We start from the raw sequence: 16,836 nt of genomic DNA on the forward strand, positions 1-16,836 counted from the left end.
AATATGAGCATCCAGGTTCCGCTATTGGTTATTGACCGGAGACGTGTCTCGGTCATGTCTACATAGTTCTCGAACCCATAGGGTCCGCACGCTTAAAGTTCGATGACGGTTATATTATGAGTTTATGTGTTTTGATGTACTGAAGGTAGTTCGGAGTCCCGAATGTGATCACGGACATAACGAGGAGTCTCGAAATGGTCGAGACATGAAGATTGATATATTGGACAACTATATTCGGACACCGGAATGGTTCCGGGGGTTATCGAATATATACCGGAGTACCGGGGGGTTACCGGAACCCCCCCGGAGGTTATTGGGCCTCATGGGCCCAAGTGGTGGAAGAGGAGAGCGGCCAAGGGGCAGCCGCGCCCCCCCCCCCAAGTCCGAATTGGACAAGGAGGGGGGCGGCGCCCCCCTTTCCTTTCCCCCTCTCTCTCCTTCCCTCTCCTCTCCTACTCCAACATGGAAGGGGGGGATGTCCTACTCCCGGTGGGAGTAGGACTCCTCATGGGGCGCGCCAAGGGTGGCCGGCCCCCTCCCCCTCCTCCACTCCTTTATATACGGGGAGGGAGGCACCCCCTAGAGACACAACAATTGACCCCTTGGATCTCTTAGCCGTGTGCGGTGCCCCCCTTCACCATAATCCACCTCGGTCATATCGTAGCGGTGCTTAGGCGAAGCCCTGCATCGGTAGAACATCATCATCGTCACCACGCCGTCGTGCTGACGGAACTCTCCCTCAAAACTCGGCTGGATCGGAGTTCGAGGGACGTCATCGAGTTGAACGTGTGCTGAACTCGAAGGTGCCGTGCGTTCGGTACTTGATCGGTCGGATCGTGAAGACGTACGACTACATCAACTGTGTTGTGCTAACGCTTCCGCTTTCGGTCTACGAGGGTACGTGGACACAGTCTCCCCACTCGTTGCTATGCATCACCATGATCTTGCGTGTGCGTAGGAATTTTTTTGAAATTACTATGTTCCCCAATAGGATATACTCCGTTGTAGCAATTTTCCATTGATCAAGTACACCATCAGTAGGAGATATGAATTTTACCAATCAGGGATCGTCTGAACCTAAGTAAAAACTATTGTGACATCATCAACGCCAACGAGATCCCTTTAGGTACCATCGTTCTCTCTATTTATCCACATCTTCAAGTAGATCATAAGATCGACGGTGCATTAAACATCGATAGACATAAAGTCCGTCGAAACCCACCACGAAAGGAGGTTTGTCGTGTGAGGTAGAACAACAACAAAAAGATAATCTTCACGCATAGGTCGGGGCAGCAAAGCTTGGCAGGGAGGTATCAATTGTCGCCGCTCCCGAAAACCAGGATCCACACCACACATCCATCTGAGCCCATAGGAGTTGTAAACAAGTCATGCCATGGTTGACCGGACTACACGATCTGGAACTCCAAATCAATGTGGCACAAAACTCACATCTCGATTGACATTGGAGGCGATACCATGTGGAGGGAGAATGATGACAATTATTATGCAAGCCAATATTGTCATTGTCATTGCCGAGACAACGAACAGTGACATGCCTAAAAATATGAAGACAGAAAAAATAGCCTCCCCAACCTTACGACGCCATAGAGATTGTCAAAGGTGGGGTGATGGTGTTCACCGGTGAAAACAGTTACTCCCTCTGATTCATATTAATTGACGCACATTTAGGGGAGTAGTAAGAACGACCAAAGTTAGAGAGGAGAGGAGAAGGCGGCTACATCTACATGGTCCAAAGCTATCACCGTCTGATCAGAGGAGTGGTAGATTTTTCTTCGGATCTTAACATGGAGTGGAGAGTGATAGACTAGTATGGCACGACATGAACGTCTACAGTTAAATCACTCTTGTCCTGCGGTGTGGCTGGTAACTGGCACCAGATGGAGCCTTCCGGAGACAAGAACATTTGTACCAGCCCTTCCAAACAAGCGGCGGACATAGTTTTAGACTCTGCAAATCCAGTGCAACTAGACAGACTCGGAAATTTTTGTCTGACTGAACAAATAGCTATCAACATGCACTATCGTCCATGTATCCTGTCATAGTGATACCAGCTATTCGCACTGTCACTGTTACACAATTAGATGATGAAACAACAAGCAAACATGCTTACGCCACGCATCGCCAAGGGTGACGATGGCAATGCCAAAGGTTGCTTCTGCCAATTACCAGCAACCAACCCAACCAAAATGCTACTCCTACTCTGGTACAGTAGTATATCATCAAAGTTGGTCTTCTTGGAAAAGAGCATGAAAGCCACAAGCAGACCAGTTCCCTTACCACTGATAACCAAACTTTGAACGACGACAGGATAGGAGCCTAACATAGCAGTCAAGAATTACACAAAGGCATCCGTCCATCAGAAGCCGCCTTTCCACCAGAACCACCAAGGAATTCTGTACAGCTGCTCAGAACATTTTCGTACAAGGAATGGCAGGAACTCCCTGGCCTTGAGAGGTCATCGAGTTCATGGACAAGCTTGGCGATGCTCTCCTCCTTCAGGAGGTCCGCGTTCCGGTTCAGAAGATTCGACCACGACTTGGAGGAAATGCTGCCTATCTTGCTCTCCTCGAAGCTGCTGATGCAGGAGAGTGCTGCCGTCGTATGGCCTTGTCTCAGTTTTAGGCAGAATCTTTCCATTATCATGGCAGCCGGTGGAACCCGGCCATTGTGACACAGGTAGTCCCATATGTGTTCCAGCAGCTGCTCCTGAATAATGACGGACAAACAGATAGCAAGGGTGAGAACAGACACACCAGATGGATTAAAACAAGCAGTTCGACACCTGTCGTGCATGTGGTCATGCCTAATGTAATTTCAATTCGAAATGCCTATTCTATCATGCTACTCTTTTACTTGAAATTCCTTTTTAAGGCTACGGATACAATCTAGTGAGGCATATTGTCATAAAGGACAGACCCAGTGATTATAGGGTCTGGGGAGGGATTATAGGAACCTAGTCTTGCCCCTGCAAAGTGCAATGCAGAGAGGCTGGTTCGAACCCAGGACCTCTTGGCACAAGTGGGAGGACTGTTAGGAATAAGCAACTTGTATTCCCATGAGGCCATAGGCCGATATATATACATGTACAGGTGTGGAACATATGCAGGAAACCCCTTATACAACGGGATAAATACAAAGGGGTACATGACCTATATTATAACTCTAACACCCCCCCTCAAACTCATGGTGGAGGAACAACACTGAGTTTGGAGAGATAAAAGCCATGTTGTGCTCTAGTCTGGGCCTTCGTCAGGAAATCCGCCAACTGTAACTCGGAAGGCACATACTGAAGAGCAATAACCTGATCCTGCACAGCAGCGCGCACATAGAAAGCATCAACACCAATATGCTTGGTGAGCTCATGCTTCACAGGATCGCGCGCAATGCTAATAGCACCTGTACTGTCAGATAAGAGCAGAGTCGGTGTAGTGACAGAAACACCAAAATCCTGAAGTAACCACCGTAACCAAGTCACCTCTGCCGTCAAAAGAGCCATGGCTCGCAACTCAGCCTCAGCACTCGAACGGGAAACTGCAATCTGTTTCTTCGTCTTCCAGGCAATGAGAGAACCGCCAAGAAAAACACAGTAAGCAGAAAGTGAACGGCGATCAGAAGGATCACTAGCCCACGTAGCATCCGCATAGGCCTGAAGCTGTAAAGAACTGGAGCTAGGAAAGAATAGACGGTGAGAGATCGTGCCCCGAAGATATCGGAGAACACGAAGGAGATGACTATAGTGAACCGATGTGGGAGCAGAGACAAACTGACTCAGAATATGAACCGGATAAGAGATGTCCGGACGAGTGACAGCTAGATAGACAAGACTGCCAACAAGATGACGATAACGCGTCGGGTCAGGGAGAGGATCACCATCAGTAGCACGGAGGTGAACATTGAGCTCCATAGGAGTCTCAACAATGCGCTCGTCAGTAAGAGCAGCACGAGCAAGAAGATCCTGGATATACTTTTCCTGGGATATAAAAAAGCCATCAGAGGTAGAAGAGACTTCAATCCCAAGAAAGTAGCGAAGAGGTCCAAGATCAGACATAAGAAACTGCTCACTAAGACGGGCCTTTACAAAGGCAATATACTCGGGGTCATCCCCAGTGATGACCATATCATCAACATAGAGAAGAAGAAGAGTCCGGCCACGAGGAGAAAGGTGAATAAACAATGCTGGATCATGAGCACTTGCTGAAAAACCAGCAGTAGTGACCACAGAGGCAAAACGCTCAAACCAGGCGCGAGGGGCTTGCTTAAGGCCATAGAGAGAGCGACGAAGACGACACACCATGCCATCAGGAACAGAATACCCAGGTGGTGGCTGCATGTACACCTCCTCACGCAGCTCACCATTAAGAAAGGCATTCTTAACATCAAGCTGAGATATAGACCAGTGGCGTGCAGAGGCAACGGCAAGAAGTGTACGAATAGTGGTCATATGGGCCACAGGAGCAAAAGTCTCGTCATAATCACGACCATGCTCCTGCTGAAAACCACGAGCCACGAGACGAGCTTTGTGACGCTCAAGAGAACCATCGAGCGAGTCTTAACCTTGTAGACCCACTTACAAGTGATGGGACGGACTCCGGGAGGAAGAGAAACAAGATCCCAGGTACCAGTGCGTTCAAGAGCAGCAATCTCCTCTGCCATCGCAAACTGCCATTCAGGATGAACAACAGCCTGACGGTAAGAAGTCGGCTCAAGAACAGCAGCACCAGCGGTGGGAAATCCAAAGCGATCAATAGGCGGACGAGGACGAGAACGCAAGCCATAAGTAGGCTGAGAGGAAGAGGACGACTCATCCAAGGAAGCATCCACAGGTCGTGAACGACGAGTGTAATGCTGAGGAAAAGATGGAACAAGAGAAGGAGGAATCGCCAAGGTAGAATCGGGGGGTGGCGACGAAGAAGTCACCGGAGATGAAGGTGTAGAATCCGGTGACATGCTAGGTGAGGAGACCGGGGAAGATGGTGGCGGCGAATCGACGAGGGGTGGAGAAGCAGAGGGAGTGGAACGAATAGGCACAGACGCGACGGGGGTGATAGGTGAGTCAGGAAAAGTGAGGAAAGAGATATCCTCCACTGAAAAAACGAGGAAGATGGGCGTGGGTAGAAAGGACGAGACTCATCAAAAGTCACGTCTCGAGAGATACGCATCCGACGACCGATAGGATCCCAACAACGATAGCCCTTATGTTCATCACTGTAGCCTAAGAAGACACACTCAACAGACTGAGCGGTCAGTTTGGTGCGTTCGCGAGGGGCAAGAAGAACATAGCAAACACAACCAAACAAGCGAAGCATCGAATAATCGGGAGAACGATCAAAAAGACGCTCAAAAGGAACACCACCCTGCAAAGCAGCGGACGGCTGAAGGTTGATGAGATAGGCGGAAGTGGAGATAGCCTCGGCCCAAAAATGAGGCGGAAGAGAGGCGGCGATCATCATAGCACGAGCCGTCTCAAGAAGGTGACGATGCTTGCGCTCAGACACGCCATTCTGAGCATGAGCACCAGGACAAGAGAACTGGGCAAGAGTACCCTGCTCAGCAAGGACACCACGCAACATCTTAGAGATATACTCGCCAGCGGAGTCAGCACGAAAAACACGAATGGGTGAAGAGAACTGAGTATGAACCATGGCAGCAAAACGCTTATAAATAGACAACACCTCACTACGTGAAGTCATGAAATAAAGCCATGTGTAACGAGAAAAATCATCGATGAAAATAATATAGTATTTATGACCACCTTTCGAAGCGAAAGGAGCCGGACCCCATACATCAGAATGGACTAAATCGAAAGGACGCTTAGACACTGACTCACTATGTGAATATGGTAACTGAATCTGCTTGCCAAGACGACAACCCTGACACTCTAAAGAGACATCTCCTGAGACAGACCCCAGAAGACCTCGACGAACTAAAGACGATAACCGAGAACCACACAGATGACCAAGTCGATGATGCCACTGCTTGAAGGAACCAGTAACAGAGGCGACAGCAGCGGAGGGACTGGCGATGGTGGTGGCAGCGGAAGGAACATGAAGCCAGTCCAACTCCCAAAGACCCTGAGAATCACGGCGGCGAGGGCCAGCCCCAACCAGAGTGTGCGTGCGACGATCCTGGACAGAACAAGAGTCAACATCAAGGATGACACGACAACCAGAATCAGTAAGTTGACCGGCAGAAAACAGATTCATGGTAAGTCGAGGAACATGAGCAACATCAGGAACAGAATAAAGGAGTGGAAAGATGGCCTCTACTAGCAACAGAAAGTGGAGTACCATCAGCAGTGAAGACATGAACAGGAGAATCCAGCGATCGAAGAGAGGACAAAGCGGAAGAATGAGAAGACATATGAAAAGAAGCTCCAGAGTCCAGAACCCATGGGGATGTACCTGACTGTGTAGAGGGCGGGTGCTCAGTGCGGGAAGCATCAGTCACAGAACCAGCAGTACCCGTCGAGGAAGAACCTGAAGCCGCGAGCAGACGCTTAAGTCTCAGAATATCCTGCTCAGTCAAAGCAATGGCTGAAGCTGGCGAGGGAGATGACGAAGTCCCTGAGGAGGATGATCGCGCCTTGCGCAGGTGTTTCCGCTTTGTGTAGCACTGGGACTCAATATGACCATCATTGTTGCAGTAGTCACAATGTGAACGGGGGCGACCTGAGCCTCCAGAAGGAGTGGGCAAGAGCGGCGGAGCACTCGAGCGAGAATGGGGCGGTGCAGCAGGTGGAGTGGAAGAAGCCCGAGTAGCGAGCACAGAGGGAACCTCCAGCAAACCAGCACCACGTAGGCGAGTCTCCTCAGCACGAATCTCTGAAAGCGCCTCCATGAGAGAAATACGGCCACGAGCAAACAACTGAGCACGCCGGGGCTCAAACTCCTTACGGAGCCGAGACAGGAACTCGTAGACGCGATGAAACTCCAAATTGGCCTGGACAGCCTGGCAGCAGGGGCAAGTACGACAACCAGCACTGCGGAGAGAATCAAGCTGGCGCCAGATAGCAGAACTCTGTGCATAAAAGTCATCAACAGTAGAGTCACCCTGCTGAAGAGCATGCTCCTGACGAACCACAGAAAGGTATAAGGCATCACCAGAGGGCTCATAGCGCTGACGAAGACAGGTCCACATCTGAAAGACAGTAGGAAGGCCCAGAAACTCAGAAGCAAACTGAGGCAGAACACTAGCAGTGAGAACAGCTGCAGCACGAGCATCATCATCAAGCCACTGGGTGTAAACAGACAAAGCACCATGATACGTCTGGAGAGCCTCCTCATAGGCCAAAACCCTCTCATCATAGGCACGATCAGCAGCCTCATCAGCAAGCTTAGCCGCATCCTTGGCGGCCTGATTAGCGTCCGTAGGAAGAACCAGTGGAGTCGGCGGAGTAGGGGCCACCGGAGGAACCGGACGTGGCGGACAGCAGACCTCGCCAGAAAGAACACCCCAGAGACGGATGCCACGCATGTGAATGCGCATGAAGCCAGCGAACTCGGTGTAGTTAGTACCATCGAAGATCACCGGACAGCGAGGGACAGCGACATAGCCCGATGCAGCAGACCTTTTTTTTTGGCAAAGATCCGAAAGCAGCAGAAGCCGGACGAGGACGGCGGCTGGGAGCGGGATCCGGCACGGGCGGTAGGGGATCTCGAGCGGGGCCGGCTAGGCGGGAGCAGGCCGGCTGGGAGCTGCGTCGATCAGGGCCGGCTGGGCGCTTGGAGATCGATCGGGCCGAGCGAATCGGTGCCGGCGAGGCGGGAGCAGGCCGGCTGGGAGCTGCGCCGAGCGGGACCAGCTGGGCGCCTGGAGATCGATCGGGGGCCTCCCTGCGGCGATCGAGGAGGAGAGGCGCCTGGCGGGAGGGGATGTAGCAGCGACGCCGAGCGAAGGGAGAACGCGGCGACGGCGGGAGTGGATCGAAGCACGAGTTGCGCGTGCAAAAAAAAGACCTAAAGCTCTAATACCATGTTAGGAATAAGCAACTTGTATTCCCATGAGGCCATAGGCCGATATATATACATGTACAGGTGTGGAACATATGCAGGAAACCCCTTATACAACGGGATAAATACAAAGGGGTACATGACCTATATTATAACTCTAACAGACTTCACCACTGCGCCAGGCCTGCCTAGTGAGGCATATTGTCATGAGGGCCTAAATGTCTGCACGTAAACACACCCAAAAAAGGTTTAACATACGCTTCAAACTGAATAGCAGGAGCTATGATATGGCCTTTGTGTAGGCAACATGCTCCTATCACCAAGTCTAACATGACCTACATTATCACTGGCTGACCAGAGTACTTGCTTTAGACCTGAATAATTATGTGAAACGAATATTCTAGCTTTATATGCTAGACTTTTTAAGAACATCCACAGGTAATCAAAACCATGAGCATATGAGATAAGTTCCTTTCCACCCGCAAAAGAAAAGGAAGAAGAAGAAGATAAGTACCTTTCCGCTCCTATAGGCATCAAGTACCATACGTAGGTGCCTTCGTTCGTCAAAGTGGTAACCGTTAGATAGCATTTCACGAAATGCGTACTCGAAGTCATTCCACATTTTTGCTTCAGCACAAGCATCCAAGAAAGTATTGAAAGTAAACTTGTCTGCAACTGCTTGTTGACCCAAATCCGCTTTGCTCCTTATCCTGCCATTTAGAATATTCTCCAGTAGATCTTTCGCGTCTTCAAACTTTCCATGATCAACGTATGACTTCAGCATAATGTTGCAAGTCACATTATTAGGTGAGCAGTAATTGCACATTTCTTTGAATATGTATGTAGCATTTTCTATGCTTCCACTATCTATGCAAGTTTGAATAAGTCCTGTGTAGGTTACAACCAGCGGTTTGTTCGCGACCTTGCATATCTTCTCAACCTGAGTACAGTTGTTAAGATAGTTGAGAGTTAACAAACAGTCTGAGGACATTACACAAATAGTGCATAGACACTTAGACAGGTTACGGGGTTATCAATATAGATACAGAGGCTCGAATGTAGTGGTGCTCTGTCAACTCTTACAAGTTTATGACCACAAAGTTTTTTTCTTTTTTTTTTTTGTCGAACAATCGCCCAAACATGTGCCAGTTTGTATTAGAAGAAGAGCAAGAACTAGGCTAGCAAAAAACTTAAACACTAACAAAATGAAACGGAAGTAACCGCAAGTTATAATCGCGGGATTTTCCAAACATGGGAATAGGGAAAACACAGGATTTAATGCTCACTGAAGTCCTACAGATTGGATCTAAACCAAAGTTTGTTTGATTGCACCATAGGGGAAACAAAGGGTCCTTTCCAAGTGATTCAAGAGTCAATAGAAAATTTCCTTTGTAATGTTGTGCGAAGAAATCCTTGGGAAAACTACAAAAGCATCAATCCTTACAAACCAAACAATCCACACAGGAAAATTTCCTAAAGATTTGAATCCTAAAATTCCTGAATCATTTGAATAAAAAAATCCCTGAATCTCATTTCCTAAGTTGCGTCTACATGTTTCTTAAAGAGTATTAGTAGCTGGTAGAAATTACCCTCAAATCAAAAGCTCCGCAATGAAAATTAGAGGGCCGAACCGAATTACATATGTTCTGACTGCTTGCTTCGCATCTAAATATTAGAAGTTCCATGTCCCAAATCCCAATGCCTACTTCAACCAAAATATAATGTATGCAATCAGGTCTTTACTAGCTCGAGCACAAAAAAACCATATATGTCTTGTGAAGTGTACAATCAAGAATGACACTGATTCTGCTCATAAGGCCATGACAGCAAATATTGCATTGTAAAATCACAATAAATCAGTCAAACCAACAAAATATATAACTCATTGACTCTTAAACTTCGTTGAAATACTTAACCGTCAGTGTGCCCAATGTAAACTTATTCTTACACATTAAAAAAACAATTAACAGTTGCAAGTAAATCAAGATGAAATTAGCTAACGAAAGGAATTTCGCTGGGCTGTGGCAAATGTTATTACACATTAACTCATTAACTGCACTTGTATAAGCCAAACCTGGAGAAGTGCTTCTTTGCACCGCCCTCCACTGCAAAGGCACCGAGCAAGGTCATAATAGAGACTAGCTGAACCAACAATTCCACGATTTTCCATATCCTTCACGGCCATGACTGCTTCATCAATCTTTCCTTCTCTCCAGAGTGCATTTACGAGAACTGTAACCAGCATGATGTCTCAGACCTGAACTTTAAACTACTCATTTATTCAACTTATAGTTATTACCTTTATAGTTCAATGCACCAGGTATTGATTTTTGCTTCACCCTGTCGAAGAACTCATACACCAAGTTATACTTGCCGCAAACAAGCATTACCTGCACTGCCACGAAATTAAACTAGACTAAAAATGTACGTTGCACAAGAATTGTGCTCACTATATATAACATGGTGTTGTGGAAATCAGAAAAGAACCAAGCGTAAGTAAAAAAATTACAGGTGAAACATTCTGTATAATGAGCTGCTCTTAGGAAACCAGGACACTTTCATGTCTAGTTCAATCAAAAAAATATAATAATAAATGATTTGTTATGTTGCCGAAAATCTAGAGGTCTGTAGAAGTTCCCCTTCAGTGCCCAGCATAGTTGGGTGGGAGAGAATACAAAGAGTATGTGTAATAGTATTTGTATGTGTATCATGATCAGCTTACCTCCATTACAAGACCATATGTTGTATTAGTTGGGCGAATATTCTTCTCTTTCAACTGTTGCAGTACCCAGAATGTCCCTTCCCACTGCTTTTGTTGAACGCAAGCATTCAAAACCTACATATGAGCAGAAGCAGTTATGTTCAACTGATAAACTTCACCATGCTCATGGTGTGCTGATTCTACGCAAATATCACGTTTGCTACAAATGAACTAACCGCATTGTATACAATGAGGTCTGGTTCCAACCGAGGATCCCAATTCTGAACGGGGCCCACCATAAACTTCTTCTTAGGAGGGGAACGCATGCAATCAATCACATCAAATAGTTCTTTCACAAGACCAGCTTGCCCGAGAGTCACAGCAATACAATGATAAGCTGCGATGTCAGGATAAGAAGATAATTGGTCCTGCAAATGAAATATAGGAACAGCATCTAAATAAGATGACCATAAGATGACGATTAGTATTTTTGCATCAAATAAGATGAAGATACAAGTTATACCAGCATGGTGTAAAATACATTCAATGCCTCGAAAGGTCTCTTTGCCTTCCCAAGAACATCAAGGACTGTTGTATAAATATACCTACATCAGAAGGTGCTTATAAAGATCATATGCACTTCATATACTAAGCAGTGTACCCCGTTTAATGAGATCATGTGGAGGTACCAAGGAAACTTAATCCAAGAAACTACTTTAAGCATGCGCACATAGATCAACCAACTTATTCATATGGTTAACAACTTGGTAGCACTATAATTGTGCTACATATATCAAAGCAGTTAAAAACTTAAAATGCATGCTACAAAAACAAAAAATGCAGATTTAAGATCGGTAAAAAACATAGAAACATATAAGTGGGCAGCTATTCTACCTGCTCTTGTAGGACTTGAATCTTTCACGTGATTGAAGCCATTCGACAACTTGCAGAACACGTTTCCAGTTTCCATATCGACCCAATATCTGAACAACCCTTAGGATAGAGTGATCAGTGAATTTGATCTGTGCATCATGAATCATCTTGGAGAATTTCCACTCTGGAGTATTTACATCTGTAGCATTGAGCCTTCAAAATATAGAATTGTACGAAATTAACTAAAAAAATATGATAATGGTGACTCATCGTGATTAATCATAATCAGTTATGCGGAAAGCACGAAATACAAAAATATTTTCGTAGTCAGCTCAGCTTACAAGTTCCATTGCTGGGTTACAGTCGGTAATGAACTTTTCAAACAATTATCTGCATAAATGTATACAACAATTCTCCAAGACAAACTGTAAATAATAGTTTGCATCTAGGCATCACAATGTAAGTAATAGCTTGGTAGTAATTTTTATCATTGGAACGATCTGATAATGATTAAGGAATACATATTCCCGCTTTATAACCTGTACATATAACCACTAAACGTCAGAAGAATATATTTGAGCGTGATCTTTCTAGAAGTTCAGTATTATCACTAGAATTATTTATCATATAGTATTTTCTAAGGATCAGCGGGAATGTAAGCTAAGTAGGTTAAACCTTTAGAATTATCGTAGATTTGATGTAAATGATGATGGTAAATTGTGCCTCTAGTGAAGATACAAAGCAGTTTAAATACAATTTGAATAAAAAATGATAATATTAATGAGTACATGTAAACTAGCATCATGGACAATATTTTTCCAAATTAAAAGAGGCTACTGTGCGTGTCAAACAAAAATAAGAGGAAACTATGTTCAACTTATATAGCAGAAAGCATTAGAATACAAGCAATCATATGAAGACTCACCGACTAGCTAATTTCTGAATCCTCTCTTCTATTTCCATTTGAAGAGCCCGTGGTCTGTTCCTGACATCAGTGAATGCCTCAAAAGTCTTGAAAGCAGCCCTATCATCAACGACAGCATTTGAATCTCTTCTAACAAACTTCCCCTGTTGAACATTTTCTCCTCTGTGCATTCGAATTGTTTCAGGTTTTCCATGCTCCAAACTATCACTCCGATGACCATAATTCCCAGAAACTGTATGTGCATGGCCGTATCTTTTGCTTACAGTAGGTTTGCTATAGTCCACATCATTATATCGAAAACTACCTACACGATTTCTTCCTGAATTCTCTGTTCTTTGCTGGTATCTTTGAAATTTACTGTCAGCATTGACCTTGCTGCTGGAAACTTTTCCCTCTCTAGGATATTTGAAGTCATGTTCGTGTATATTACTTCTTGCATTGGTAGACCTGGTGTTCCTCAATATAACGCTGCTATCCCGAGTCACAGAAGTGCGGCTTACAACAGAAGTTGCCCGTCCTTGTGAATCCTTCCGTGCATTTGACTGGGCATTTCTGTTCCCTACTGATTCATGAACAACCACACCACCTTTATTGTCTCTAGTCTTCACATATGATGCTGATGAAAACTGCTTGCGGTCGTCGCTATCAGTACTGTCCCCAATTCTGCTTCGCTCGCCTCGAACTATTCTTCTCTGTACATACTCTTCAACTTTCCTCTGACCATCACTGCTATTTTTAACATCACCCACCATTCCTTTTCCCACCAATCCAGTAAATTCTTCTGCGCTGTCATTCATCGCTAACCTCCCACCCCTGACTTGGTCACCCCCTCTGTCCCTTTGAGCCCCTCTATTCCTCTCAAATGACTTCTTCCTTGGATCAACTGACTCTCTATCCCCTCGTCCACCAGCTGATGCATCGCCATCGCCCGTGAACCTCCTCCTGGAACTCCGGCCATCCGAATCGCCTCCCTGCAAACTCTTGCTCCTGTCCAACTTCACCGACTCCATCATCTTCACATAGTCGGTGAATGTGGGGCTAAAAGTGAGCTCCTTCTCGATGTGCCGCAGCTCCGACGAACCGGCGCCGGCCTCGCCGCTGGCCAAGGCACCCGCAGCCCCGAACCCGGCGTCAAGAAACCTGCCTCTTCTCACCAAACCCAACGCGGAGACGTCCCTCCTCGGGGCCAAAAAGCAGTGACCGGCGCTCGAATTAGGCTGCAGGGAGGGGAGAAAAACCCCGCACCCGCCCAGATTGAGCAGCCCCATGCTCGCGCTTGGCGGCACCGCCGCCATCGTCCCTGGTCGGCCGGTGGGTTCGCAGCCCCTACCGCATTCTTGTGGTGGCAGCCTCCACCGAGAAACTCGCTAATTCGGCAGGTGGCAGAACTGAATGAAATGAGAAGAAGAAAAAAACAGGAAAATTCGGCCGGCCCTAGCTGGGGGACGCAGGGCGCCGCTGGAAGAGCACGGCAGGAATCCTTTGACGGAGGCAGATGGATTCAGAGGAGGCAGAGCGCGAGTACCTTCCTGTCCTGCGTTATCTCCTCTTCGGGGGGCGGGGGAGAGAGGGAGCTGGGAAGGAAGGGGTGCTCGGCTGCGCGTGCTTCTTTCACATCATTGTCTCTTCGATTCTTTACCCGACGGGCCCAAAAATGGCGTTGCCCGATTGTGATCACTCAAGGCCCATGGCCTGTTATTCCTTCTTTCACATCATTGTCTCTTCGATTCTTTCTAAAATATTATCTTTCAGATTCGCTCAACAAAAATGAAACTTCAGATCTACACAAACAAATTGAAAATTTGCAAAAGTGTGCCCCTTCGTCTCCGGCAGCATCCCCAACACCGACCACCCGCAACCGTCCGGACCGCGTGGTCCTGCGAGCCGACCCTAACGTCCTTTTTTTGCAAACGAAACCAAACCACACGGCTTTGCAGGAGTCCGAACCGCTGGCATGCAAGCGTCCAACAAACCTGGCCTACACAAAACCACTCTCCCTCACCTCCTTTCCCACCAGAATGCCAGCTTCGCATTCATGCATGCCCAGAGCAGATGCTTAGAGCCGGCATTGGAGCGGTGCGCCGGCCAAGAGCATCGCCCGCTACGCACGCCTTCTCGCTGCATTGAAACAGCATCCGTCAGTCCCCCTACCGCCATTAAATCAGCATGTGTGTAAAGGAAACTACTCTGGTGCCCCGAGCGCCACACGTCCGTCCCTGTGCTGCCCGGCATTAAACACCTCTCCTACTGGCGCCTCGCGTCTTCCCGTTATTTAAACGTGGCTAGGTGACACGTCTCCAATGTATCTATAATTTATGAAATATGCATGCCATGTTTACAACAATTTTATATGGTTTTGGTATGATTTGATTAGAACTAACCCGGATTGACGCTGTTTTCAGCAGAACTACCGTGGTGTCGTTTTTTGTACAGAAATAAAAGTTCTCGGAATGGGCTGAAAATTTACGGTGATTTTTTTATGGACCAAAAGAGACCCCCGAAGCACCAGAGCTAGGCTAGGAAGTAACCGAGGAGGCCACAAGCCTAGGGGACGGGCCCACCCCCCCCCCAGGGCGCGCCCGCACGGCATGTGGGCCCCTCGGGCACCCCCTTGACGTGAGACCGATGCCAAAAATTCTTATAAATACCCAAACCTCCGAAAAGTACCCTAGATCGAAAGGTCTGCCGCCGTAAGCCTCTCTAGCCATGAAAAACCAATCGGGAGCCTGTTCCGGCACCCTTCCGGAGGGAAAAACCATCACCAAGACCATCTTCATCACCCCGGCGGTCTCCATGACGAGGAGGGAGTAGTTCACTCTTGGGGTGTAACGCCCGGATAATCAAGCTACAGTAATCCCCCGGTAATCATGCCACGTCACCTCGGTTACTGTTGTTAACCGTGCGATGATTCAAAACCGTTTCATAATTTAAATTCAATTAATGTCAACAATAAAAAAATTTCAAAATTTAAAACAAAATGTTCGGGAGGTGCCATATTTTGGATAAGTAAATATGGTGTAATAAACACATTTTTATAAAATGCCTAGATAATTTAAAATAAAATAAAACAGAAAAGAGAAATAAATAAAAGAAATGCAAAACAGAAAACAGAAGAAAAGAAAAGAGAACCCCCCACTGGGCCAACTGTGGCCCAGCTGGCCAGCCCAACTGGGCAAAGGCCCAGCCGGCCGGCCCACCCCACTCTCCCCTTATCCACTCCCCCCCCCCCCCCCGCAAACCCTAACCCACTACCCCCACTTCACCCACTCCCCCTCGTCAGCCCCCCACCTCCCGATCCGATCTGGATCGGGGAAGGGGATCGAGGCCGCCCCCTCGCCCGTCGTCGTTGGACGCCGCCGCCTGGAGCCCGCGCTCCCTCGCCGGCCTGCTCCCTCTCCGGCGTCGTCGTCCCCGTCACCCTCCTCGCGCACCGCTGCCACGATCCCTACGCCCCCCCCGTGAGCACGCCCCGCGCCCCTCCTCCTCTCTCCCATGCCCCTGCTCACCGCGCCCGCTGCCGCTGACCCGCGCCCGAGCTCGCGCACACCTCGCCGCGCCCGTGCGCGTCCTGCACCCGCGCTCGCGGCACCCCGACCGCGCATCCCACTGCCGCCGCTCGCCCGCCTCCCACGCGCGCCGTCGCCGCGCTGGTTGCCCCGCTGCCGTGCCTCGCGCCCGCCTGCTGCCGCACACGCGCACCCGAGCCCTACGCCGTGCCCCGCTTCCTCCCCTCTCCCTCGCGCCTGCCTGCCTTCCCGTGCTGCGCGCGCGCTCGTCGCCGCGACCACCGCACGCCTGCGCCCCGTGCACGCCCGTCGCCGCGTTGTCCCGCTACTCCCTCGTCCACCCCGACCTCGCCGTCCTTGCCGCGCTTGACGCCCGCCCGCGCCGTTCGCGCCTCGCGCGTGGCCGCCCCCTGCTCACCCCGCGCCCCCTTCGCTCCCCCCGTTCTCCCTCTACGCGCTCGCGCCCGTCTGGCTCGGCCACGGCCCCTCCCCCTCCACGCGCGGTCGTGCCCGCCGCTGGCAGGCCGTCCTGGCCACTGGCCTCGCCCCGCCGCGCTCCCGGCGAGCGAGCGCCCACTCCTGGCGCTCGTTGCGCCCGACCCGCTTTGGCCTATGGGCCACTGACCACTGGGCCAGTGCCCCCCGGCCCTATGACACATGGGCCCCGCCCAGAGAACGTTTAAAAAATGATTAAAAAAATTAATTAAATTAATAAAATAAATAAATAAATAGATAATTAAGATAATTAATTAACTTAATTAATCCTGTTAATATTAACTAATTAAGATTAATTAACCTAATAACTAATTAACCTAATTAACTACTATTAATTAGCTAACAGCCCCTGACAGGTGGGACCCA

The 16,836-nt window shown here is 48.4% G+C and overlaps 1 protein-coding gene across 1 annotated transcript; it reads right to left on the reverse strand.

Moving 5' to 3' along the window:
* Nucleotides 1-1,992: 1,992 nt before the first annotated feature.
* On the reverse strand, nucleotides 1,993-14,068 carry LOC123078999 (pentatricopeptide repeat-containing protein At1g30610, chloroplastic). The gene is made up of 9 exons (XM_044501664.1): nucleotides 12,470-14,068; nucleotides 11,566-11,757; nucleotides 11,195-11,276; nucleotides 10,908-11,099; nucleotides 10,693-10,806; nucleotides 10,270-10,360; nucleotides 10,045-10,202; nucleotides 8,485-8,910; nucleotides 1,993-2,727 (listed from the first exon to the last, which is right to left on the reverse strand). Exons 1-9 carry the CDS (start codon nucleotides 13,762-13,764, stop codon nucleotides 2,350-2,352), a joined length of 2,928 nt encoding a protein of 975 aa, XP_044357599.1. The 5' UTR covers nucleotides 13,765-14,068; the 3' UTR covers nucleotides 1,993-2,349.
* Between the last annotated feature and the right edge of the window lie 2,768 nt (nucleotides 14,069-16,836).

Source organism: Triticum aestivum, chromosome 3D (genome assembly GCF_018294505.1).
Source record: "Triticum aestivum cultivar Chinese Spring chromosome 3D, IWGSC CS RefSeq v2.1, whole genome shotgun sequence".
Taxonomy (NCBI): Eukaryota; Viridiplantae; Streptophyta; class Magnoliopsida; order Poales; family Poaceae; genus Triticum; species Triticum aestivum.

Bases quoted from the DNA above. Each gene is read 5' to 3' on its own strand.
- LOC123078999 (XM_044501664.1), bottom strand. From the start codon at position 13,764: ATGGCGGCGGTGCCGCCAAGCGCGAGCATGGGGCTGCTCAATCTGGGC. The intron at 10,361-10,692 runs GTAAGCTGATCA...GTGGCAGTGCAG, and splicing joins CATATGGTCTTGTAATGGAG to GTAATGCTTGTTTGCGGCAA. The intron at 10,203-10,269 runs GTAATAACTATA...TGCTGGTTACAG, and splicing joins TGGTGCATTGAACTATAAAG to TTCTCGTAAATGCACTCTGG.